This window comes from Rattus norvegicus, chromosome 4 (assembly GCF_036323735.1).
Source record: "Rattus norvegicus strain BN/NHsdMcwi chromosome 4, GRCr8, whole genome shotgun sequence".
Taxonomy (NCBI): domain Eukaryota; kingdom Metazoa; phylum Chordata; class Mammalia; order Rodentia; family Muridae; genus Rattus; species Rattus norvegicus.
This window is the reverse complement of record NC_086022.1, coordinates 78,252,496-78,273,337: the sequence shown is the minus strand read 5'-3', so window position 1 is coordinate 78,273,337 and position 20,842 is coordinate 78,252,496. Positions and strand designations below refer to the sequence as shown.

Here is a 20,842-nt window from a genome sequence, read left to right as displayed (position 1 = left end):
CACCTCTAATCCTAGTAACTCTAGAGGCTGGGGCAGAATTGATGTTTGTGAATTGCAGGCCAGCCTCCTAGATTTCAGACTACCTGTCTTAGGGTTTCATTGCTGAGTTGTAAGTTTTATATCTTGATCCAAGGTAGGCAGAGGGGTTCTCTCTCCGCACTGGGCAGAGACTGAGCATTAGGAGACCTCAAAGCCCATCCCCACAGTGACACAAGTCCTCTAATAAGGCTATACCTCCTCCAATAAGGCCACACCTTCTAATAGTGGGCCAAGGATATTCAAACCACCACACTACCTTATATGAGTATAGTCATGTGAGACTGAGATCTTGCCTCCAGAAAATAATAATAATCATTGTTAATGTTACAGCCAGACGAATCTGAAAACAGATTACAAAATAGAAAACATTGAGCTTTGCTAAGGAAGGGGGAGGTATTGTTTTGTTGTTTTCTTCTTGAGATGAAATCTCCATATGCCCGGTGAACTTCTATACGGCCTGAACTCATCTTGAACTCAAGGCAGTCAATCCTCTTGAGTTGGCCTCCTTAGAATTGAGTTACAAATCGTTAGCCATCACAATAGGATAAGTATGATCTTTTTTTGTAGTATATATATATATATTTGTGTGTGTGTGTGTGTGTGTGTGTGTGTGTGTGTGTGTGTGTGTGTGTATACCATGGCATTCAGGTTGCTTGAAGAGGCCAAAAGAGAGTGAGTGTCAGATGTCCTGAAGCTAGAGTTACAGGTAATTGTAAGCCACATAACATGGACATGGACACTGGGAGCTGAACTTGGGCTCAACTGGAAGAGTAGCAAGAGGTCTTAACCCATGAGCCATCATCATTTCTCCAGCACTCTAAGTACTAACTTTTTGACAACTAGAATTAATATTTTAGAAGCTGCCTCTAAAGCCAGGCATGTTGGTATAGGCCTGTAATCCCAGCATTCAGGAAGCTAAGGCAGAAAGATTATCCTGAGTTCGAGGTCAGCCCAGGACATATAGTACCAGCCCAGCTGGAGCCACATAGCAAGACATTTTCTGAAATAACAAAACTAAAAGAAAATGAAGACAAAAGTTCTTTGAACGGCACTAACTCAGATGTCATTGTACATCTAGTCTACCTTAGGGGTCTACTGAGAGAGACTGCATTGAGTGTTGAGACAGGCATTGCTAACTGGTTCCCAGGAACTACTGGTTTACAGAGTCAATGGTTACAGTTCTGTGTATCAATTACTGAATTTACTACCATTCAATGCAAAATAAATATATTTTTAAAATACTCTACACTAAAAGCCATTAGCCACCTAACATAACTCAAGGAGTGGGGTCAGGATATTCATTCAAGTATTGTTGCGCCCACTAAGAGGCAGGGACAGCTCAGAGCATTGCCATGACCCACCTCATCCTACAATCCAAGCCTGTTACAGTAATATGAGATGTAGATGTTCAAACTAGGGATGTAGCCCAATTGGGAGACTGCATACACTAAGCCCTGAGTTCAATCCCTGGGATTCACTCCCAGTGACACATGGGTGCTCAAAGGACACAAAACAGAGACTCTATGTATAACCAGGCCTCTTTCCCCCAACAATTCTGACAACATTGTCTTTCTGTTCTGAGGACACCCATTATACATGCTCATTAATGAACATTGGTAAGCACCTCATGTAGGACTCAGTTAACAACTCTCCCTGTATTTTATTGCATTGACTCAATCTTAATGATCCTGTCCTTCGCCCTTCCTCGTACAGCTGCAAACAGATCTTCACAGGCTCCTGCCTGTCTGACTCAAAAACCTAACATGACAATAGATCCTATTCTTCACACCAGTCCCCAATCCCAACCCAAATCAGTTAGAATCGAGGCCAGTCTTTGCAAAGCTTACTCCTTAGCCCATTACCAAAAGTCTGGCCCCAGCCCTGTCTCCACTCTTTCACTCCTCACATACTCCCCACTTTCCAGCCAGGTTATAACTGTTTGACTGCTGTCTGCCCCTTAACTGCTTTGGCCACACCACCACCATTATTTACGACATCTTCTTTCCATCTGACCGTACTACTAATATTTAGGAGGTGAAAGCAAGAGAGCCAGGAGTTCAGGCACAACCTGGGCTACAACCAAATGTCTCAAAAACATCAGTCAGGGATGCAACTCAGTTGACAGAATGCCTGTCTAGCATGCACAAATGCCTAGGTCCAATCCCTAGCATTTCATAAACCAGGCATGGTGGCTCACTCTTATAATCCTAGCAGTCAAATAATGGAGGTTCGAAGGATTATAAATTCAAGGTCATTTTCAGCTATATAAAATAGTCGAGACCATCCTGGGCTAAGTAAAAGCTTTTCAAGGAGAGGTGGACACAGGATAGAGAAGCTGGGTAAGAATCAGTCTTGGGTGGGAGTAGGGGTGTGGTTGGTGGAGAAGCTGGAGAATGGCTCAGTGGTTTAAGTGCACTTGTTCTTGCAGAAGATCAGGATTTGATTCACAGCATCCACAGTTCCAGGGGGGTTCAAACCCCTCTTCTGACTTCCTTGTACATTAGGTACTCATGTGGCACACAGATATATATTTGAGCAAAACACTCAGACACATAAAATAGATCTGAAACACTTTTTTTTTCGGAGCTGGGGACCGAACCCAGGGCCTTGCGCTTGCTAGGCAAGCGCTCTACCACTGAGCTAAATCCCCAACCCCTCTGAAACATTTTTTAAAACAATTAGTTCAGAGGCTGGCAAGATGGCTCAGTGTGTATGTAAAGGCACTTGCTGCCCAAGATGATGCAAACCTGATGATCTGAGTTCAATTCCCAGGTCCCATGTAAAAGAGAAGACTGATTTCACAAAGTTTTCTTCTGACCTACACACACACACACAAGTAAAACTTAAAATTTAGTTGTATTTTGGGGATGGTGGTACTTTTGGGAGGCAGTGGCAGGTTGATCTCTGAGTTGGAGGCCAGCCTGGCCTATACAGAGTTCCAGGACAGCCAGGGCTCCAGAGAATTCCTGCCTCAAAAAGCCAAAACAAGCCAACAACTTCATGACCATCTATCTGGGTATGTGCACTTTCCTGTAATCTCAGCACTTGAGGAGCTGGAGCAGGGAAACTGGAAAGGTCCGTGTCTGCTTGGGTTACACAGTAAAAGCCTGTCTCAAAAACTTTTTTTTTTTTCACATGAAAACTATCAGTCATTTGGGAATGCAGATTATAGTATGGTGTTAGTCCGAGGAAGTCTGTATAAAGATCGAGAAGAAAAAACTAGAACATAATGAGAATTCACACATTTCAGTTCCTTTCAAAAAAATACATAAGTATTTTAGGAATGTGCTTTCGTTTTAATCCTAGGTGTGGAGACACGGGGCTACTTTGGACTGTCTGAAGCAGCTCATCATAATCTGCCTCCTGCTCTAGCAGAAGTGTGGTTTTGCCAGCTACGAATAACCTCTACGATTGTGTGACATTTGGGATTCTGGGAACTCTTCAGAGGATGCATAAATGTGAGGGGGACTGAGAGACAAGGTCAGTGGTTGTTTAGGGAGGTTGCTAATAGCTGTGGTCAAAGGAGAAACATAAATTAGATTCAGCAATTTTCCTAATTTCTCTCTCCCCTCTAGCCTGTTTCTCACCTATCTAGTTGTTAGGGGTGAAATGGGGTCAGGGGGATAAAGGGTGGGAAAAGCCTCATGAAGTAGCAAAGACCAGCTACACTAGATTTTAATACAAACTACAGCCAACACGCTCTGTTCAGTATATCCCAAGTGTTAACACTGAACACGTAACAGGCACTTACCATTATTTGTCACTAAAAAATGGGATGGTAAAAGTAAGTAGCTTAGTGAGTAAAGGTGCTTGCCACCAAGCCTGACACCTGGAGTCTGATCACTGTTCCCACATGGTGGAAAAAGTTGCCTTCTGATCTTGAGAGGCATACGGGGGCATCTATGTGCTCATACACAATAAATGCAAAAGAGGTGGTGTGATGGTTTGTATAAGCTTGGCCCAGGGAGTGGCACTATTAGAAGGTGTGGCCTTGTTGGAATAGGTGTCACACTATGGGAAGTGGGCTTTTAGAGCCTCCTAGCTGTCTTGGAAGTATTCTGCTAGCAGACCAGATGAAGATGTAGAACTCTCAGTTCCTCCTGCACCATGCCTGCCTGGATGCTGCCATGCTCCTGCCTTGATGATAATGGAATGAACCTCTGAACCAGCCCCAATTAAATGTTGCCTTGGTCATGGTGTCTGTTCACAGCAGTAAAACCCTACAGACAAGAGAGAAGCTCTCAAAAGGTGTTTAGACACCAAAAAACAAAACAAAACAAAACAAAACAAAACAAAACAAAGATGACTTGTTCTGGACAGGAAGAAGAAGAATGGGACAGCAACAACTGGAGAGGCATGGTGAGGTAAGCTGTAGAAGCCTCCAAGGCTATGCGCAGGAGTTTGCTTTTGATCGTAGGAAGGAATTGCAGGCTGTCTTTTGACTACTTTGTGGGTTCTTTCCCACCCTTCCGCAGCCTTTTCCACCCTTTCAACCCCCTAACACTAGATAGGAGAGAAAAAAGGGAAGAGGGGAAAGAGGAAGACCTCAGACTTCTTGCTGGTTAGGGTCATCAAGTTCTTTGGGGCAGTGTGATCTTTGCTGTCAAGATATCAAATTTCTTGTTTCTTCTTTGCTCATTACAATTTAACAAACTGCAACCAACCAACAGCCACAACCCCCGTCTAGGGACCCTAGTATTTATATTCCATCTGAAAAGTCCCCAGAATTCCAGACATCACACACTTGCAGAAACTGTCTGCAGCTGGCAAAATCACACCCCTGATGGAGCACAAAGCAAATCAGTCAGCTGCTGTGGACAATCTGAAACAGTTCCATATCTCACACCTGGGATTAAAATGAGAATACATTCCATAAAATTTATGTGTTTTTCAAAGAAACCAAAGCTCTCACTACAGCAAATGATATGGCAAGTCTCTCCAACTGCTCCACAATACTATATGGTGATGGGACCAGCTAGGGCCAGGTGAGTGACCATTAAAACCTTAACTGGCCAAGCCATTTAAGGTTTTCTACATTAATCTACATGCAGGAGGTAGAGGCAGGCAGATCTCAGAGTTTGAGGCTAGCTTGGTCTACAAAGCAAGTTCCAGGATAGCAGGAGCTACACAGAGAAACCCCGTCTCAAAACACAAAACAGAACAACAACAAAAAAATCAACCCCAAAACCCAAAACCAAACCAAACAAAATCAAAATGTGTAATACATTAAATTGTTATATGCACATGAACCCGTGAGGATGGGCCCAGGATGAGTTTTCCCCAATGCCCCACTCTGGGGATTCTTGGTATAGATACCTACCTATGTTTCACCACTCATTTTTGATTCAGACACCTCCATGTCCTCTTCCTGTTCTTGTGTGTTGACATAAAACTATATTATATGCCATAAATCCCAGTTACTCATTTTGCTGAGTGAAAATAAGAGTTTCAGTCTTTTGGATATAGGTTCCCAATGAAGTCTACTGTACAGAATTAACAGCACAAGTGACAAGTTAACTCTCAAGTAGGAGTTGCTTTTTGGGGTGGGGATGCAGGAATTTTGTTCTTTGAATGAACTTCTTATATATTAAAATAATCTTGCAGATGCCCTGCAAAGCCATGGCAGATTTGAGGTCATTCTGTTACATCCAAAACCCTACCAAAGCTCAAGTAGGGAGGAAGGAAGCCTTTGCCTCTGGCAGCCCTTCCCACCTTCTGAAACTGTCTGCCCTTTAAAACAGACCCCTTCAAACTAAGTAGTAGTGGTGCACACTTTTAATCTTAGCACTCAGAGGGCAGAGGCAGGAGGATAGGCCACCTGGTCTACAGAGTGAGTTCCAGGACAGCCAGGACTACACAGAGAAGCCCTGCCTTGGAAAAACAAAAACAAAAAAATATTCCAACTAGAGGTCTAGGATGGAGCCCGAGCCTGTACTCCCTTCAAGCTCCTAGCAGGTGCTGAGAACAAACTCCTGGAGACAGGGACTCAGGATCTTAATTGACATTAAGGTATAAAACCATAGAAGTAATAGAACCCCTGGTTCAGTGTGTGAGCTCTGAGGCAAGACGGTCACAGGACCGATCAGGCTAGGCTTCCTGATGAAGTACCTCTACCCGCCGACTCTTGGTGAGAATTCTTGACAAACAGAAAACACCTGGGGTTGGGGATTTAGCTCAGCGGTAGAGCGCCTGCCTAGCAAGCGGAAGGCCCTGGGTTCGGTCCCCAGCTCCGGAGAAGAAAAGAAAAAAAACAAAACAAAAAAAAACCCCTATGAGAACACTTTGTTTTTTTGAAATACAAGTAACAAGATTTATTCCAGACAAGAGTACATTCACATATGACCAAAGAACCCACTCTCACCTCCCTCCCCAAATGACAGTGGGGCAGGTACTTAACACTCCTGAGATAAGCATCTGTGCTTTTTCCTCCTTCGTCCCTGGTACAGCCATTGGAAAGTCTAATCTGAACAACCTCAAGTGATGCCTGGCTTAAGAGAATCAAGCTCAGTGTTTCACATACACCCTATCCCACACCCAGGGCTGCAGAAAACATTGGGGAGGGGAAAGTATGTTGAGACACCAACAGCTCCCAGAATGAACTCTTAGCTACTTCAAACCAGTCTTTACTCAGCAGGGGTTTCAGGGGCTTCCTCTTACTCCACCTGAGAAAATTAGCCCCACCTGCGTGGACTCAGCAACACAGTGAGGGAACCCAGCAATGTGTCTTCACTCTCTGGCCTATGTTAAGCGTGGGTGGGCTAAAAGAGCCCCATAAACTACTCCCTCCTGGAGGGTAGGCTCAGTTCCCATGTTAGGAACAACTTCTACAACTCTTGAAATTTAGAAAACAAGTTTTGAGCTATTTAAGAAAAAAAAAAAAAAAAAAACCAAGAATCTAACTCCAAAAAGGGGTTTTTTAGAACAAGCTAAACAGTCATTTAAATTATTTATACTAGTTATTAACAAGGAGGCTACAAAAGGAAGAGAAATTGAGGGTAATACCTCCTGGAACTTTCTACATATCTCTATGACCCCATACTACTGTGGGAAGACATGTATGAAATGCTAGGGTGGGCCCTGGAACGGGCCATCAGTCCCTGTGGTGTGACAGTGCACCAGAAAAGAGAAAACCAGAGACCTGCAGGGGCTACGGAAACAATAAACCCAGCAACAAGACCAAGACGGCAAAGGCTGGGGCCACAGATCCTTCTCTCCTGTCCCTCAGATTAGACTTTGTGCTTAGCCAAGGAGGGCAAAGCAGAAGCAATTCTCAGAAAGAAGTCAGCCAGACTTTATAGTGTACCTTCGGGGGACTGATGCCACCCCCCTCCGCCCCCGGACGACGGTGAGGGGCTGGCAACCTTAAAGCAGACCATTAGGTCTTGCAGACTCTGAAGCCAGCCCACCCCGTTCCCGCTGGTGGATTTTCTGGTGCTGCAGGAGGTGCTGCTTCTGGACAAAGCTCTTCTCACATTCGGGGCAACTGTAGGGCCTCTCACCCGTGTGGATGCGCTGGTGCCGAACCAAGTCTGATGGGTGGCTGAAACTTTTGCCACAGTACCCACAGATGAGAGAGCTTCGACTTTTCCTCCAAGGGATGTGGCCAGGCAAAGCAACTAAGCTGTTTGGGGAGAATCTCTCCTGGATTTGTGGGCTGGTGCTGGGGCCTTCCTGCTGATGGCACCGCTGGTGGGTCACAAGACTGACCTTGCAGCTGAAGCTCCTGTGGCACACATCACACTGATGCAGCTTCGACCTTTTGGCCTGTGGTTTCAGCCGGGGTCTGGGTCTAAGGCTCTCCTCTGGCTCTGTGGCAGAGTAAGATTCTCTGCTTGTGTGGCTCTGCAAATGTGCAGTCAACTGCTGCTTGTAGCGAAAGCTGATCTGGCATTCGGAACATTTGTACGGGCTGGTGTCCCTTTTCACCTTCGGACCCTGTCCACACTCTTGACCCAGTTGCACCTGTCTGTGAGACTTCTGTTTTCGAGGGCAGTCCAGATTTCTACCAGGGGCAGGGTCTCTACTGCTCTCAACAGACTCAGGGTTTGAGTCCCCAGGGCCTGATTCCAAGAGGGCAGAATCTCCTGGACTATTCCAGAACACAGCCTGTTCTGAGCCAAAGCAAGCCTGAGGTTCAGCAGCACTGGAAAACATGCTGGGAAGACCTGAGGGGCCCTCCTGCTTGTACAGCATCTCCTGTTTAACCATGGCCCTGTCTGCTGCAAGGGAAAAAACCAACAAAGATCACATTCCAGCATTTTTGGTATCTCCAGAGAAAACACTGGGGACTTTAGAAGGCTCAAATCAAAACTCCTTAGGAACAGCTGAATCAGAACAATCTGGAGGAGGATCAGAATATCTTACTCATAGAGAACAACATTATTGTAATTTCTCCATACCTGCCTATAAACCGGTACTTAATCTCTATGTGGAAAAATGACAAAATACACTAATGACTGATTAATTAAAAAATGTTGGGGGTGGGGATTTAGTTCAGTGGTAGAGCGCTTACCTAGGAAGCGCAAAGCCCTGGGTTCGGTCCCCAGCTCAAAAAAAAAAAAGTTAAAATAACAAATTGGAAGCTGAACCTGGTGATGCAGGCCTGTACGCTCATCTACTCAGAAAGATAAGGCAAGAGGATCACAATAGATTGCCTAGGCTATAGAGCATGTTCAAGACCACTGTGGGCAACTCAGATACTATCTCAAAAATTTAAAAAGTCTTTTATAAAAGAGGCTGCAAATAAAGCCCAGTTGCAGATGCATGCCCAGCAAAGGCCCTACATTTAACCCACTGAACTAACGGTTTAAAAATCACATCTGGGGCAGGAGAGATGACTCAGCAGTTAGGAGTCCCAGCTGTTCTTGCAGAGGACCAGGTTCAATAGCCAGCACCTATGTGGGGGGTCACAACCATCAGTAACTCCAGCTTCAAGGGACCTGATACCCTCGACGTAAGCATGTAGTACTCATACAGGTAAAACACAGAAAATAATAAATAAACTGATCGAATATCCAGTTCTTTTCTCCCTGGATATTCTGCTCAAATGCCTTTCCTGGCGTCTCTTTCTCTTGGCCCTGTGACTCACTGCCCATCCTCCATCTCCCACTCTGAGCACAGCTTGTTATGTCTACTACTTGTAGAGCATGGAAAAGCATGCTACACAATCCACACCATTCCAAAGGCTAGCAGGAGTTAAGAAACACCTCTGACAGTTATAAAGCAGTGGTTCTCAACCTTCTTAATGCTGTGACCCTTTCAGTTCCTCAGGTGGTGATCACCAACTATAAAAATATCTTCATTGTTACTTCATAACTATAATTTTGGTACTGTTATGAATCATAATGTATGTCTGTGTTTTCCAGTGGTCTTAGATGACTCCTGTGAAAGAGTTGTTTAATCCCCAGAGGGGTTACAACCCACAGGTGAGAACTGCTATTATAGTCACCTAAAAAGGTTGTAGTGGTTCTTAACTATAATCCCACTCCGGAGGTAAAATCAAGAGCATCGTGAGTTCGAAGTCAGCCTGAGCTCCCTAGTGAGTCTAGGCTATTGTGGACTACACATAGGACTTGTCTTGAAAACAAGCAGAGGCTGGAGAGATGGCCCACAGAACAAGAGCACCTGTTTCCAACACCCACACCAGGTGGCTCACAATTACCTGTAACTCCAGCTCTGGGGGATCCAATCCCCTCTTCTGTCCTCTGTGGATACCCCCCGGCACGCACACACACCATACAGTCATATAGACATCCATGCATACCTATAAAAATAAACTTTTAAAACCCAAAGTCCACCCCCTGCACACCAGATGCGGTTACTGACAGCATTTGGCAGCTCAGCTGTGGGAAAGTTCCCTGTTAGTTGTGGGAACCTGCAGAGGGATGGAGAAACAACACAGAAGAACATTCTAGAACTACTCACCCAGGTGGGTACCTTCTTCCACCAAGTCACCCACCATCTCTGCGCCCAACTCCACTTCTTCCTCTGGCTGGCCAAGGACCTCTGGGTTAGAAAAAGACAGAGTGTAAACGCAGAATACAAACTTACTGCATGCTGGTCAGAAGCCGATGAACAAACAATGTCAGCAAATCGATACTAACAGCTAAAAGATATAAAAGCTAATGTTACTGTCACTTTCCCCATGTCAGTGGATTGCCAAGCTGCTGCTCTGCGGCTCCTTCACTAGGCCAACTAGGCTCAGGTGCCACTGCCTACCTAGCACACCACCTCTGCCCACACAACTCAAGTTTTGCCAAGGATTCCTTCCACAGTGCCTAATTCTATTCTTGCTGAGGCACTGCCAGGTGAGGGAGGCCCTGCGACACAAGGCAACAGTCTCAAAGAGAGCATGGAACCCATCTGAGGTAACATGGCCACCCCTCTGACCCACCCTGACTTCCCTTGCCCTCACTGTGGTCTAGCCAGTGGCCTCCTTGGTATTTCTGCAAGGACCCACATTTGAAAAGAATTTATCTTAGAAGAAAAATATACATTTGTTATATAGTATGCATTAGTAAGTTTTTTGTTTTTTTGTTTTTTTTTTTTTCGGAGCTGGGGACCGAACCCAGGGCCTCAGGCGCTCTACCACTGAGCTAAATCCCCAACCCCGCATTAGTAAGTTTTATAGAAAACACTTCCACACACAGTGCTACTATTCTAGTAACAATGTGCAGACCACAGTGGCTGGTGATGACTCTGGCTAATTCCCAAGAAAAAGGTTTTCTCAGCTTGTGCTGCATGTTTCATCTCAAGATTCAAATTCCTTTACATTTTCATTTTATTTTATTATTTCTATGTGTAAGTATATGCTACATAAGAGTCTGGGTACACCTGTACCAGTGCACATGTGGAGGCACAGAGCAACTTAAGGAGTCAGTTGTCCCCTCCCCTCATGGGTTCCAAGGATTGAATGCAGGTTATCAGGCTTGTATAGAAAGCACTTCTATCCACTGAGCCACCTTAACAGTTCCTAAGTTTTCTTATCAAACAATCTTACATATTAAAAACAGCACATTAGCTGGACGTAGTGGTGTGGTATATACCGTTGGTACCAGCACTCAAGAGACTGAGACATGAGGATCTCTAAGAGTTCAAAGCCAGCCTATTTATATAGCATTTTCTAGGGCAGCCAAGGATACATAGAAATTCTGTCTCAAAATACAAAGGTACATTATACACGTGGTGGTTTGAAGGAGAATGGCCCCCATAGGCTCATATGTTTGAAAACTTGGTCCCCAGTTGGTAGAACTGTTTGGAAATAGGAGGTGTGGCCTTATTAGAGGTGGCTTCTCAATGAGGGCAGGCTTTAAGATTTCAAAAGTCTCAAGGCTAATTTGAGTTAGTCCTCTGTGCATCCTGCTCAAGGTTCAAGATATGAACTCAGGGTTGTTCTAGCCACTGGCCACCTGCTATCTCTGCTTGGCTATCAAGGACGCTAACCCTTGAAACCATAAACCCCAAATAAATCTTTTCTTCTCTAAGTTGCCTTGGTCATAGTTTCTTATACAGCAATACAAAAGTAACTAATAAAATACTTCCTAGAGATGTTATTAAAAACCTATATTATACTTTAACAATAATATCCAAATAATCTTAAGAAGTCATTGTGTTACCAGAAAAGAACTACAAAAGACTGGTCCCTGGGACAGTTTCATGTCTCTGCAGGTGAGAGAACCTGCAATGTCAGTCCTCAGCTCAGCAGAGGATTCAGAGGATGAGAGCCAGGCAGTCACATGTGGAGTCAGGAGGGCTCTGAGAGAATTCTAGGGAGAAAACTTTCACTCACTTAGAGAGACCAGCGTCTCATAGTTGCTTTCCATAACATTTCTGTAGAGCTCCTTCTGCCAGTCCTCCAGGTTCTCCCACTCCTGTTCTGAGAAACAGACCCCATCATTCTCAAGGGGCCCGGACACCTGCAATTGTAAGCCACAAGAAATGAGCACTCTGACTCCTAGGAGTACCATCCAGATACCAACATCTTGATTAGTCAAGGCTGGGTTCCCCTTCTTGCCTAACTTTTAAATGTAGAGGTTCTACCTTTGGGGTCTCCCCCTTGCTGCCTGGGGGCAGTCGAAGGACCCAGAAGTTCTTGTTTCGAAGCAGGTTCTCCACATTCTCCAGCCGTCGCTGCAGCAGGCCGTACTCCTGCAGTAGGGTCCCCAGCACGGCCCACTTGCCCTCCAGCTGGTTGCTGAACTCCACAGCTGTCTTCTCGAAGTCAGCCAGCTTCTTCTCCGCTGACCCTGCGCGTCCCTCCAGGCTCTGCAGTCGGGCAGCCTGGGATTCCATCTTCTTCTCCACAGCTTGAATAGCAGCCACCACTGTCCAAAGTGAGATTTCTGTGGTCTGGAAGTACTGGCTTTTCTCTGTTGTCTGTGAAGGTGGTGTGGCTGGAGCTAACGGTGTGGAGCGCCTTTTCCTCCTGTGCTGTAGGATTGAGGATACAAGGCCAGTGAGACATGGTCATTTCCAAATATCAAATAAAGAAAACAAGTCCAAGTCAAAGACTCAGAATTACCTAGCTTTCTTAAAACAAACAAAAACATACAACATACCCAAATGTACTTATTCTGACAGTGTGCTGGTTAGTTTTATGCCAACTTGAAACAAGCTAGAGCTACTGGAAAGGAGGGAGCCTCAATTAAGAAAATGCCTCCATAAGACTGGGTTATAGGCAAGCCTGTAGGACATTTCCTTAATAGTGATTGATGGGGGAGGGCTTAGCTCATTGTGGGTGATGCCATTCCTAGGCTAGTGGTTCTGGGTTCTTAAAAAAAAAAAAAAAAAAAAAAAAAAATCAGGCTGAGCAAGCCAGTATACGACGGGAACAAGCCACCCCTCCACAGCCTCTTTACCAGCTCCTGTCTCCAGGTTTCTCCCCTGTTTGATTCTACCCTGACTTCATTCAATGATGAACAGTGACATGGAAGTGTAAGCCAAATAAACCCTTTTCTCTCCAACTTGCGTTTGGTCATGGACAGCAATAGAAACCCTAACTAAGACGGAAAATGTCATGTGTGGCTGGGTATGCAACTCTGTTGGTATCATACTCACCTAGCACGGACAAAGCCCTGACTTCTATCTAAAGCACCCCATGAACCATGGTGCATGCTTATAATCCCAGCACTCAAAATGGAGGCAGCTGGATCAAAAGTTCAAGGCCAAGCGTGGGCTACAAGAAACCCTGTCTCAAAAGAAAAAGGGGGATGGGGACTTCTGGGAAGGAAGACATGTATATTTTATAGTAATTTTGAAAGTATTAGAAAAATAGACAAAATACCACCATACAGAGTTAAGTAAGCTTTTTCCTCAATTTGTTGACCTCCAAATGTATGTGTACATACATATCCATGCACATATACACACAAAGTAAGTAAAGAAATGTAAAAAACAGCTTTAAGTCATTTTAAGTTGGTGAGATTGCTCATCAGCTAATGGCCAAACCTGAGGACCTAAGATCCCTGAAGCCCACATGGTGGAAGCAGAGAACTGGCTCCTACCACCTGCCATCTGACCACACGAGTATGATGGCAGGCTCACACCTACATACATATATTACCACAAAATAAATAAAGCAGGGTCAGGCATGTTGGCACATTCCTTTAATCACAACACAGGTGGATCTCTGAGTTTATGCCCATCCTGGTCTATATTGTGCGTCCCAGGCCAGCCAGAGCTACATAGAGTAAGACCTTGTCTCAGAAAGTGCAATAATAATAAATAAAAATAAGTAGTTGGGGTTGGGGATTTAGCTCAGTGGTAGAGTGCTTGCCTAGCAAGTGCAAGGCCCTGGTTTCGGTCCCCAGCTCCAAAAAAAGAAAAGAAATTAAAAAAAAAAAAAAAAGAAATTAAAAAAAAAAAAGAAATAAAAAAAAAGTAGTCAACAGTTACCCACTAATCCGTAATATCATTCTCTACCATAAGCCAAATTTTGCTGTCAGCCTGTTTCCATCATTTTTTTCTTTTTGTTAATTGTTCTGTCACTTTACCAATATAATCTTAGCTGTACAGTAGTTACTGATGATCTCTTTATTTTATAGTAGTACCTTGACTTTTGACCCACAGACATCCTACAAACATGAGTTTCACAAAAATATCTCCAGAGACGTTTGGAAATGTGTCAAATTCCACAGATAAATTTGAGAAATAACATTTTTAGGATAAAATGTTTTGACCCATACACAAAGCACGTTCAACATTTTAACATAGTGTGCCTAGTACCAATGCAGACCAGAAGAGGGCATCAGATCCCAAAGCTGGAGTTACAGATGGTTTTTAAGTCACCACATCGCAGCTGGGAATCAACCTGGGTCCCCTGCAAGAGCAAGAAGGGCCTAAACCACTGAGCCATCTTTCCAGCCCCTTTCCTTAGTTCTTTCTCTTTTAATCTATATTTTATCAATATACATAGATATATGCTACTAGAAAATGGATATGGTATTAATAACATTGAGCATATGCTTTTCTTCAGCTCACTACCCTATTCCTATTTTTGGGAAGATTTTTCCCTTCTCTTTTTTGAGGCAAAGTCTTGCTATACATCTCTGGCTATGCTGGAACACACAATATAGAACAGACAGGCTTTGGGGGCTAGACAGCTCTTCCAGTAGAGATCCTGAGTTCAAATCCCACCAACCACATGGTTGCTCACAACCATCTGTAATGAGATCTGATGCCCTCTTCTGGTGTGTCTGAAGACAGTTACAGTGTACTTACATATAATAAATAAATCTTAAAAAAAAAAAGACAGGCCTTGAACTCAGAGATTCATCTGTTCTGCCTTCCAAATACTGGGACTAAAGGCAGAGTCATCATGATTAGCTCATCTAATTAAAACTCATTTTATTGTTCATACTAGCTACATCTTAAGACTTGACAGTCCTTGTATCTAGGGACAACAGCAGCAAATGGGGCAGAAAATCTCTGTCCTCTCCACAGGTTCTAATGGGTGAGCAATAATACTCATGACTTTTTTCTACTAAATAAAATACATTATATTTGAATATTCTATAATGAGCTTTGACTGTCATTTTTTAAATCTACCCAAAGCTAAGTAATTAGCCTCAAATTAGTTTAAAGATGTCATTTCAAGATGGAGAACTGAATCTTTTTCCAAGAAATGCATTCAATCTCTGGCAACAATATATTTTTTAGCCTAGTTACTTTTAATTAGTATTGTTGACAAATTGTTCTCATGTCCTTTTATAGTTAACCATATGTATAGACATCTTCTAGCTGTATTTGCTATAAGCCAGAAGGTCGGATTTTTCTGTACTGGCAGTCTTTATCTTTTACTTCAATTATATTTATTGTAACTGACTCTTTAGTCTTTAGCAATTATCCTAGAAATTATAAAAAGTATATTTAAAAGGCCACAAGACTTCTGAATTCTGATCTCTTCTTCCTAGCTTCTACATCAATGCTGACAAATAGTTTAATTACCTGTCATTACTTCAACAAATTACTATTCTATTCAGCCAGGCATTTAATCTTAGCACTTGGGAGGCAAAGCCAGGACAATCTCTGTGAGTTCAAAGCCAGCCTGGTCTACATATTGAATTCCTGGACAGCCAGAGTTATGTAGTAAAGCTCTGACTCAAAAAAACAGTCACTTGATTTCATAAACATTAAATGTGATTGTTCAACAAATGCTCTCAAAGTTGGCTTCCCAACTCTGTTCGTATCTTAGGAGTTCCCACTTTCTGTCTTTGAGTCATAAGTATTACTTTTACTTATTTTGGATTGTTGCACAAAATAATGGGCTTATGATTTACTATAAATTTCAAATATTATTTACATGGTTTTTCTCAATATTTTTTATTTTTAATTGTTATGATCAGGACATGTATCTGGCCTAGCAGTACAGAATCCTCACCTGAAGAGATGTGTGAGAATACAAATATATTCAAAGTATGTTCAAGAACAGTTTAAATAAATCTTACAATGTCAAGACTGTAAGTTCCAGTTTACTTTTAGATTTTGGTTGACCTTTATTGCTGCTTCTTAGTGAGGTCGGCTGGTGATAACTCAGAGTGGAATACCCAGGAATGGAGTGTGTTGGTCCTCTCACCTCACTTTTGTGCTAAAACTAATCTACCTAGAGAAAACACTTTATAGACTGCATCTGGGTCTCAAGGGAGTCAGATGCAGAACACCATAATCACAAGTGTCCTGTTTTCTGTTAAGTGGTAACTCCTTGAAAATAAACACCGATAAATCTTTCAGTCCATTCATTCTAATTAGTTCTAACCCACTTCCTAGAAAAAACATAGTGAATTTCAATCAATGCAAAACTTTCAACATTAATTTTATTAGATCTCTTTTCCACAAAAAGACCTCAGGGTTCCCAAAGTGTTTCTGGACCCAAAAAGCCAAAGTGCATAACATTGGTGTACTGGTACAGTCTAGGAGTCTGGAAATGAGCCACTCTAGGGGTCTGGATAGTGTGCGTTTTCTCTGCCAGCTAAAAATTAAAAGGCAGGAAAAACCCAAGCCCCACAGGTAGCATCAAAGAGATCTCAAACACTACTGACAGGATCCACAGTTGAAGAAAAGTGTTTATTGGTAGTGTGGAAACACATATGCAGCAGACACAGAGAAAAGGATGCTCTTCAAAGCAGAGGGCAACTCGGGGAGTTACTAGATTTGGGGGGCTGTGGCTTTACAGCTTCTGAAGACTCTTCATCCTCTAATTTAGGGCTGTTCAGTTTGAAGATGGCTGACTGGCCCAGAACTGTTTTGCAATAGGCTGTGAACTGGTTGGGCCAGTCCATCAGCAGGGGACCTGCTGGTGGGTGACAAAGCCTTTGCTGCCAGTCTTTACTCAAGTCAAGAGCATCAGGAAGAGATGTCCATCTTTGAAATCTGCCTACCTACCCGTGGCCCCTCCCCTATCTGCTTACCCTGGGGAAAGTATGTCTAACTCCTGGTCTCTCATTAGCACTGTGATGCAGAAGCAGGATTGCTCCAAGTTCAGAGCCAGCCTGGTCTACAAAACTGGTCCCAGGTAGCCAGGACTATACAACAAGACCTTATTTTGAAAGATTAATAATAATAATAATAATAATAATAATAATAATAATAATAATAGACAGTCTAGAGAGATGTCTCAGTGGGTTAGAACACTGACTGCTCTTCCAGAGGTCCTGAGTTCAAATCCTAGCAATCACATGGTGGTTCATAACCATCTGTAATGAGATCTGATGCCCTCTTCTGGTGTCTGAAGACAGCGACAGTGTACTCATATAATAAATAAATGAATCTTTAAAAAAAATAGACAAAAAAAATTGCCTGTAATCTCTGCAAGTTGGGAGTCAGAGGTAGGAGTTTAAGGTCATTCTCAGATAGGCTAGGCTGGGGCACTTAAGAATCTGCCCCAAGGGGCCGAAGAGATGGCTCAGCGGTTAAGAGCACTGACTGCTCTTCCAGAGGTCCTGAGTTCAAGTCTCAGCAACCACATGGTATCTTACAGTCATCTGTAATGAGATCTAATGCCCTCTTCTGGTGTGTTTGAAGACAGCTACGGTGTACTTTTATTTATTATATATCTTTAAAAAAAACAACAAACAAACAAAATAACCCACCAAACAAAACCCTGCATAACGACTCATGCCTGTAAATGCAGCATTGGGGAGGCTGAGTCGGGAAGATTGCCACCAGCTTGAGGCCAGCCTCTGCTACAGAGTGAGGCTGTCTCAATGACAAAAAGCCAGTTCAGGGCCATCCATCCTACTCTTTTCCTATGTTAATTTCGACTGTGACACAGTATGAGGAGACTGGAGCCAGAAAAAAAAGTAGAAATGCTCTAACAAGGAACTCAACATTCTCAATTCAAGTTAAGGAGACAAAGGCCTAGAGAGCTGAGCACAGGAGCTTCCTTCCGAAGACAATGTACTGAATAGATGAACACTGAGTTATAGAAGATACTCCTCAAAGCAATTTTCAGTGTCTTCACATTCCCTGAATAGAGACAGCTGGAAGAGAAGGGAAGGGTAATAGTGTGCACCTACAGTTATTTTTTAAAAAGCAAGCAAACAAAAACAGCAAACACACCTGTCCCCAAGGAGAGAAGGCCCCACCTGGCTTCAACCTGTGGCTGCAAACTCAGTACAGATAGCTATGGCAGAACATGGCACCCGGATCAGAACCCCACTGGTCCGAGAGAAGCCATAACTCCTGGGGTCTTAAGCAGCTGAGCCCAAAGGCAACAACCGGAATCTAGGGTTTTATCCCGCGCCATCATTCCAACTCAGAAAACGAGTCCCTAGTTGGCACGAAGCAGGAAAATATGAGGGCACAGTCACAAACAACTTAAAAAGCCTCGCAGAAGTTTCTACGGAAAGACGCAGAGTACCCAGCCTCTGAGCCTGACGCAGAAGGACCCAGAGAGCGAGCGGACGGAGGGCGAGCGTAGCCGGGAGGAAAGTCGGCATCCGCCGGCGCCAACGGCCGCGGAGGAAACCGAGCCCGCGACCGAGCGCCTCAGGCCCCGCCCCGGGCAGGGCGCTGTCTTCCTAAGGCCCTCCCGGGCCAGCCGGAGCCCCTTACCCGAGCAGGCGTCGACTCCGCCATGGTCACAGTCGCCCCACAACACCGACTGGCGGGAGAGTGCTCGGACTGTGTTGCTCCACCAGTCGCCCGGACCCTCCTGGAAGCCGCCACAGCCGCCGTGTTGATACAAGGTGCATTATGGGAGCGCCCCCGCCCCCACCAAGAAGAGCGGCAGCGGCTCCTCCTACCGCGCGGTATATCTGTTGCGCCACTGTGCTCCTGGAAGGGGAACAGCAGCCTGGAAATTCAGTCATTGAATGTGGGGTGTAAGCGCAAGGAAAAGATTCTCAAAATCAAGAGCATTTTCTGAATTTAAGCCCTGCACTCCGCGAAATGCTTTAAGAGATTCAAATATGCGTAAGTTTAAAAAAAAGGGCGCGGAAAGGAGAGAGAGGGAAAAAAGGCGCGGGAAAGAGAGAGTGGGACTAGTGCAAAGGGAGGCTAATGGGGGTGGATGTGATCACCGTACATTCTGTACTTGCAGGCAGTTGTCAAAAATAAAAATAGCTTTTTAAAGTGTGTACACTTACACTTTACTGTGAGAGATGAACACAGCTAAAGCTGATGAAAAAGTGAGTCTCATAAGCAAGTGATTTTGTTCCAAATGCTCACCTGTTACGTGGCTTTTTCAGGTTAATCCACTGTAGAATGTTAAATACAGTAATCACTTGCATTGCAGAATTCAAGGTAGCCTTAACCGCAAATAATTAACGTAGTCCTCATGCAGGGATGAGTGTTAGAGGCAGTGTGTTCTGCCTTCTGTCTTGTAAACATCTGGCCACATCACCAGTAGCACCTTTAACTCCAGTGCTTAGGAGTTTGAGACTAGCCTCAGCTATATAGTGAGTTTCTGGCTAACTAGAAATATCTAGAGAGACCTGGACTCCAAATAACACCCCCCAAACCAGTACTCGTAATACGCATTTTTGCCTCATTTCCATTACATTGTCGTGGAGATGCTGAGTGAGAATGACAGGACAGGAGTCATGAATAGTTTCCTCTGAGAATTCAACTACTCCCACTAGACTGGTTCCTTCTTGTGTTAGGGCTGGGGTAAGATTCTACAAGGGATCCCAGTCTACACTGACTACAACTAACAACTTTCTCCAGGACCCAAGCTGATGACCTGCTGAAAGAAATTTCTCAGCATCCGCTTAACAGGCTCTTAAAAACCTACATTTGTATTATTTTTTTTTAAAGAGCACTGACTCATTTAAGCCCCCAGGGCAAGTCTGGGTTTGCCTATGCCTTCATTTTATCTTTGTTGCCTTTGTTTGGATCAAATTCCTGCTTGCCTCCATAATTGTATTAATCATTCAAGGAGTGGGTCTACTTGACCCATCTCATCCCCTTTTGAGCTGAAGGCACAGACTTAAGTCATTGTCCTGAACCAGCAGTCACCTTGAATCCCAGGAAGAGCAGAACTGTAAGGGATAGATCACCTCTCAGATAAGGGCAGGTATCCTTGTGTGTGAAGTTGTAACTGGAGCAGACTTAACCGTCCTGCCGGAGCCAGAGGATCCTTCTAAGCAATCCCGCGGCAGCAATAAGGACTTCTGACCCCTTCACAGAATAAGAACTGGGACACTGCTTCGTTATGTCCCAAGGACCAGCCTCAGCTTGGAGAGGGCTTCTGAGAGAAGTGGTGTCTGGGAGCAGCGAAACAAATGACTCAAAGTCAAATTGTGGGTCCAAACTGATGCTTATGCTCTGCTGTGGTTGGCTTTCCAGACTGCTCTCTCTCTGTGTGCTTGGAACAGCCTCTCAGATCCCTGTGTTCTGCTCTGCTCGAAACAGCTTTCTCATGCTGTTCTAAAAACTCTCTGGATAGTTCACCTCTTGCAGATCAAAAGCCCAGTTTTTTATTTACATTTCAGCATTCCATGATCCCAGCCCCTCAATTCTTCTTAGAAAGAGACAGCAAGCACAGGCACAGGCAATAAGATATCTGGGTGGGACCCAGGACCCTGCCTTGAAATTACCCTTCCTAATGAAAGGCCAAATCTTTTAAGTTTAGACTCCATTTTAGAGAACCTGACCTAAGTTTAAATTCTGGTAAACTAACAGGTTGGTACCTAGCATTAGTTTCCAAGTTGCCCCCAAACAAAACCCAAACCTAGCTCCAGTCTCTAGACTAATCCCCAACAAAAACCAGCATCTCCAGGTTATACCCTCAACAAGACCAGTGTCTCAGGTTATTTCCCCCAACAAACCTGTACCCCCAGGTCAAGCCCATTCTCTGTCTAATGAG

The 20,842-nt window shown here is 44.1% G+C and overlaps 1 protein-coding gene across 3 annotated transcripts; it reads right to left on the bottom strand.

Annotated features, from left to right (window-relative positions):
* Window positions 1–6,320: 6,320 nt before the first annotated feature.
* Zfp212 (Zinc finger protein 212) lies at window positions 6,321–18,756 on the bottom strand. Of its 3 annotated transcripts, none has more exons than XM_006236446.5 (5): window positions 18,589–18,756; window positions 12,079–12,468; window positions 11,828–11,954; window positions 9,964–10,044; window positions 6,321–8,255 (listed from the first exon to the last, which is right to left on the bottom strand). In XM_006236446.5, the coding sequence occupies exons 1-5, from the start codon at window positions 18,610–18,612 to the stop codon at window positions 7,402–7,404; spliced, it is 1,476 nt and encodes a 491-aa protein (XP_006236508.1). In that variant the 5' UTR covers window positions 18,613–18,756; the 3' UTR covers window positions 6,321–7,401. The 3 variants fall into 3 exon arrangements, with proteins under 3 accessions (XP_006236508.1, NP_001094309.1, XP_038964581.1); NM_001100839.1 differs by having other exon boundaries at window positions 6,321–8,258; window positions 18,589–18,729; XM_039108653.2 differs by lacking the exon at window positions 18,589–18,756 and adding an exon at window positions 18,094–18,529 and having other exon boundaries at window positions 6,321–8,258.
* Window positions 18,757–20,842: the final 2,086 nt, after the last annotated feature.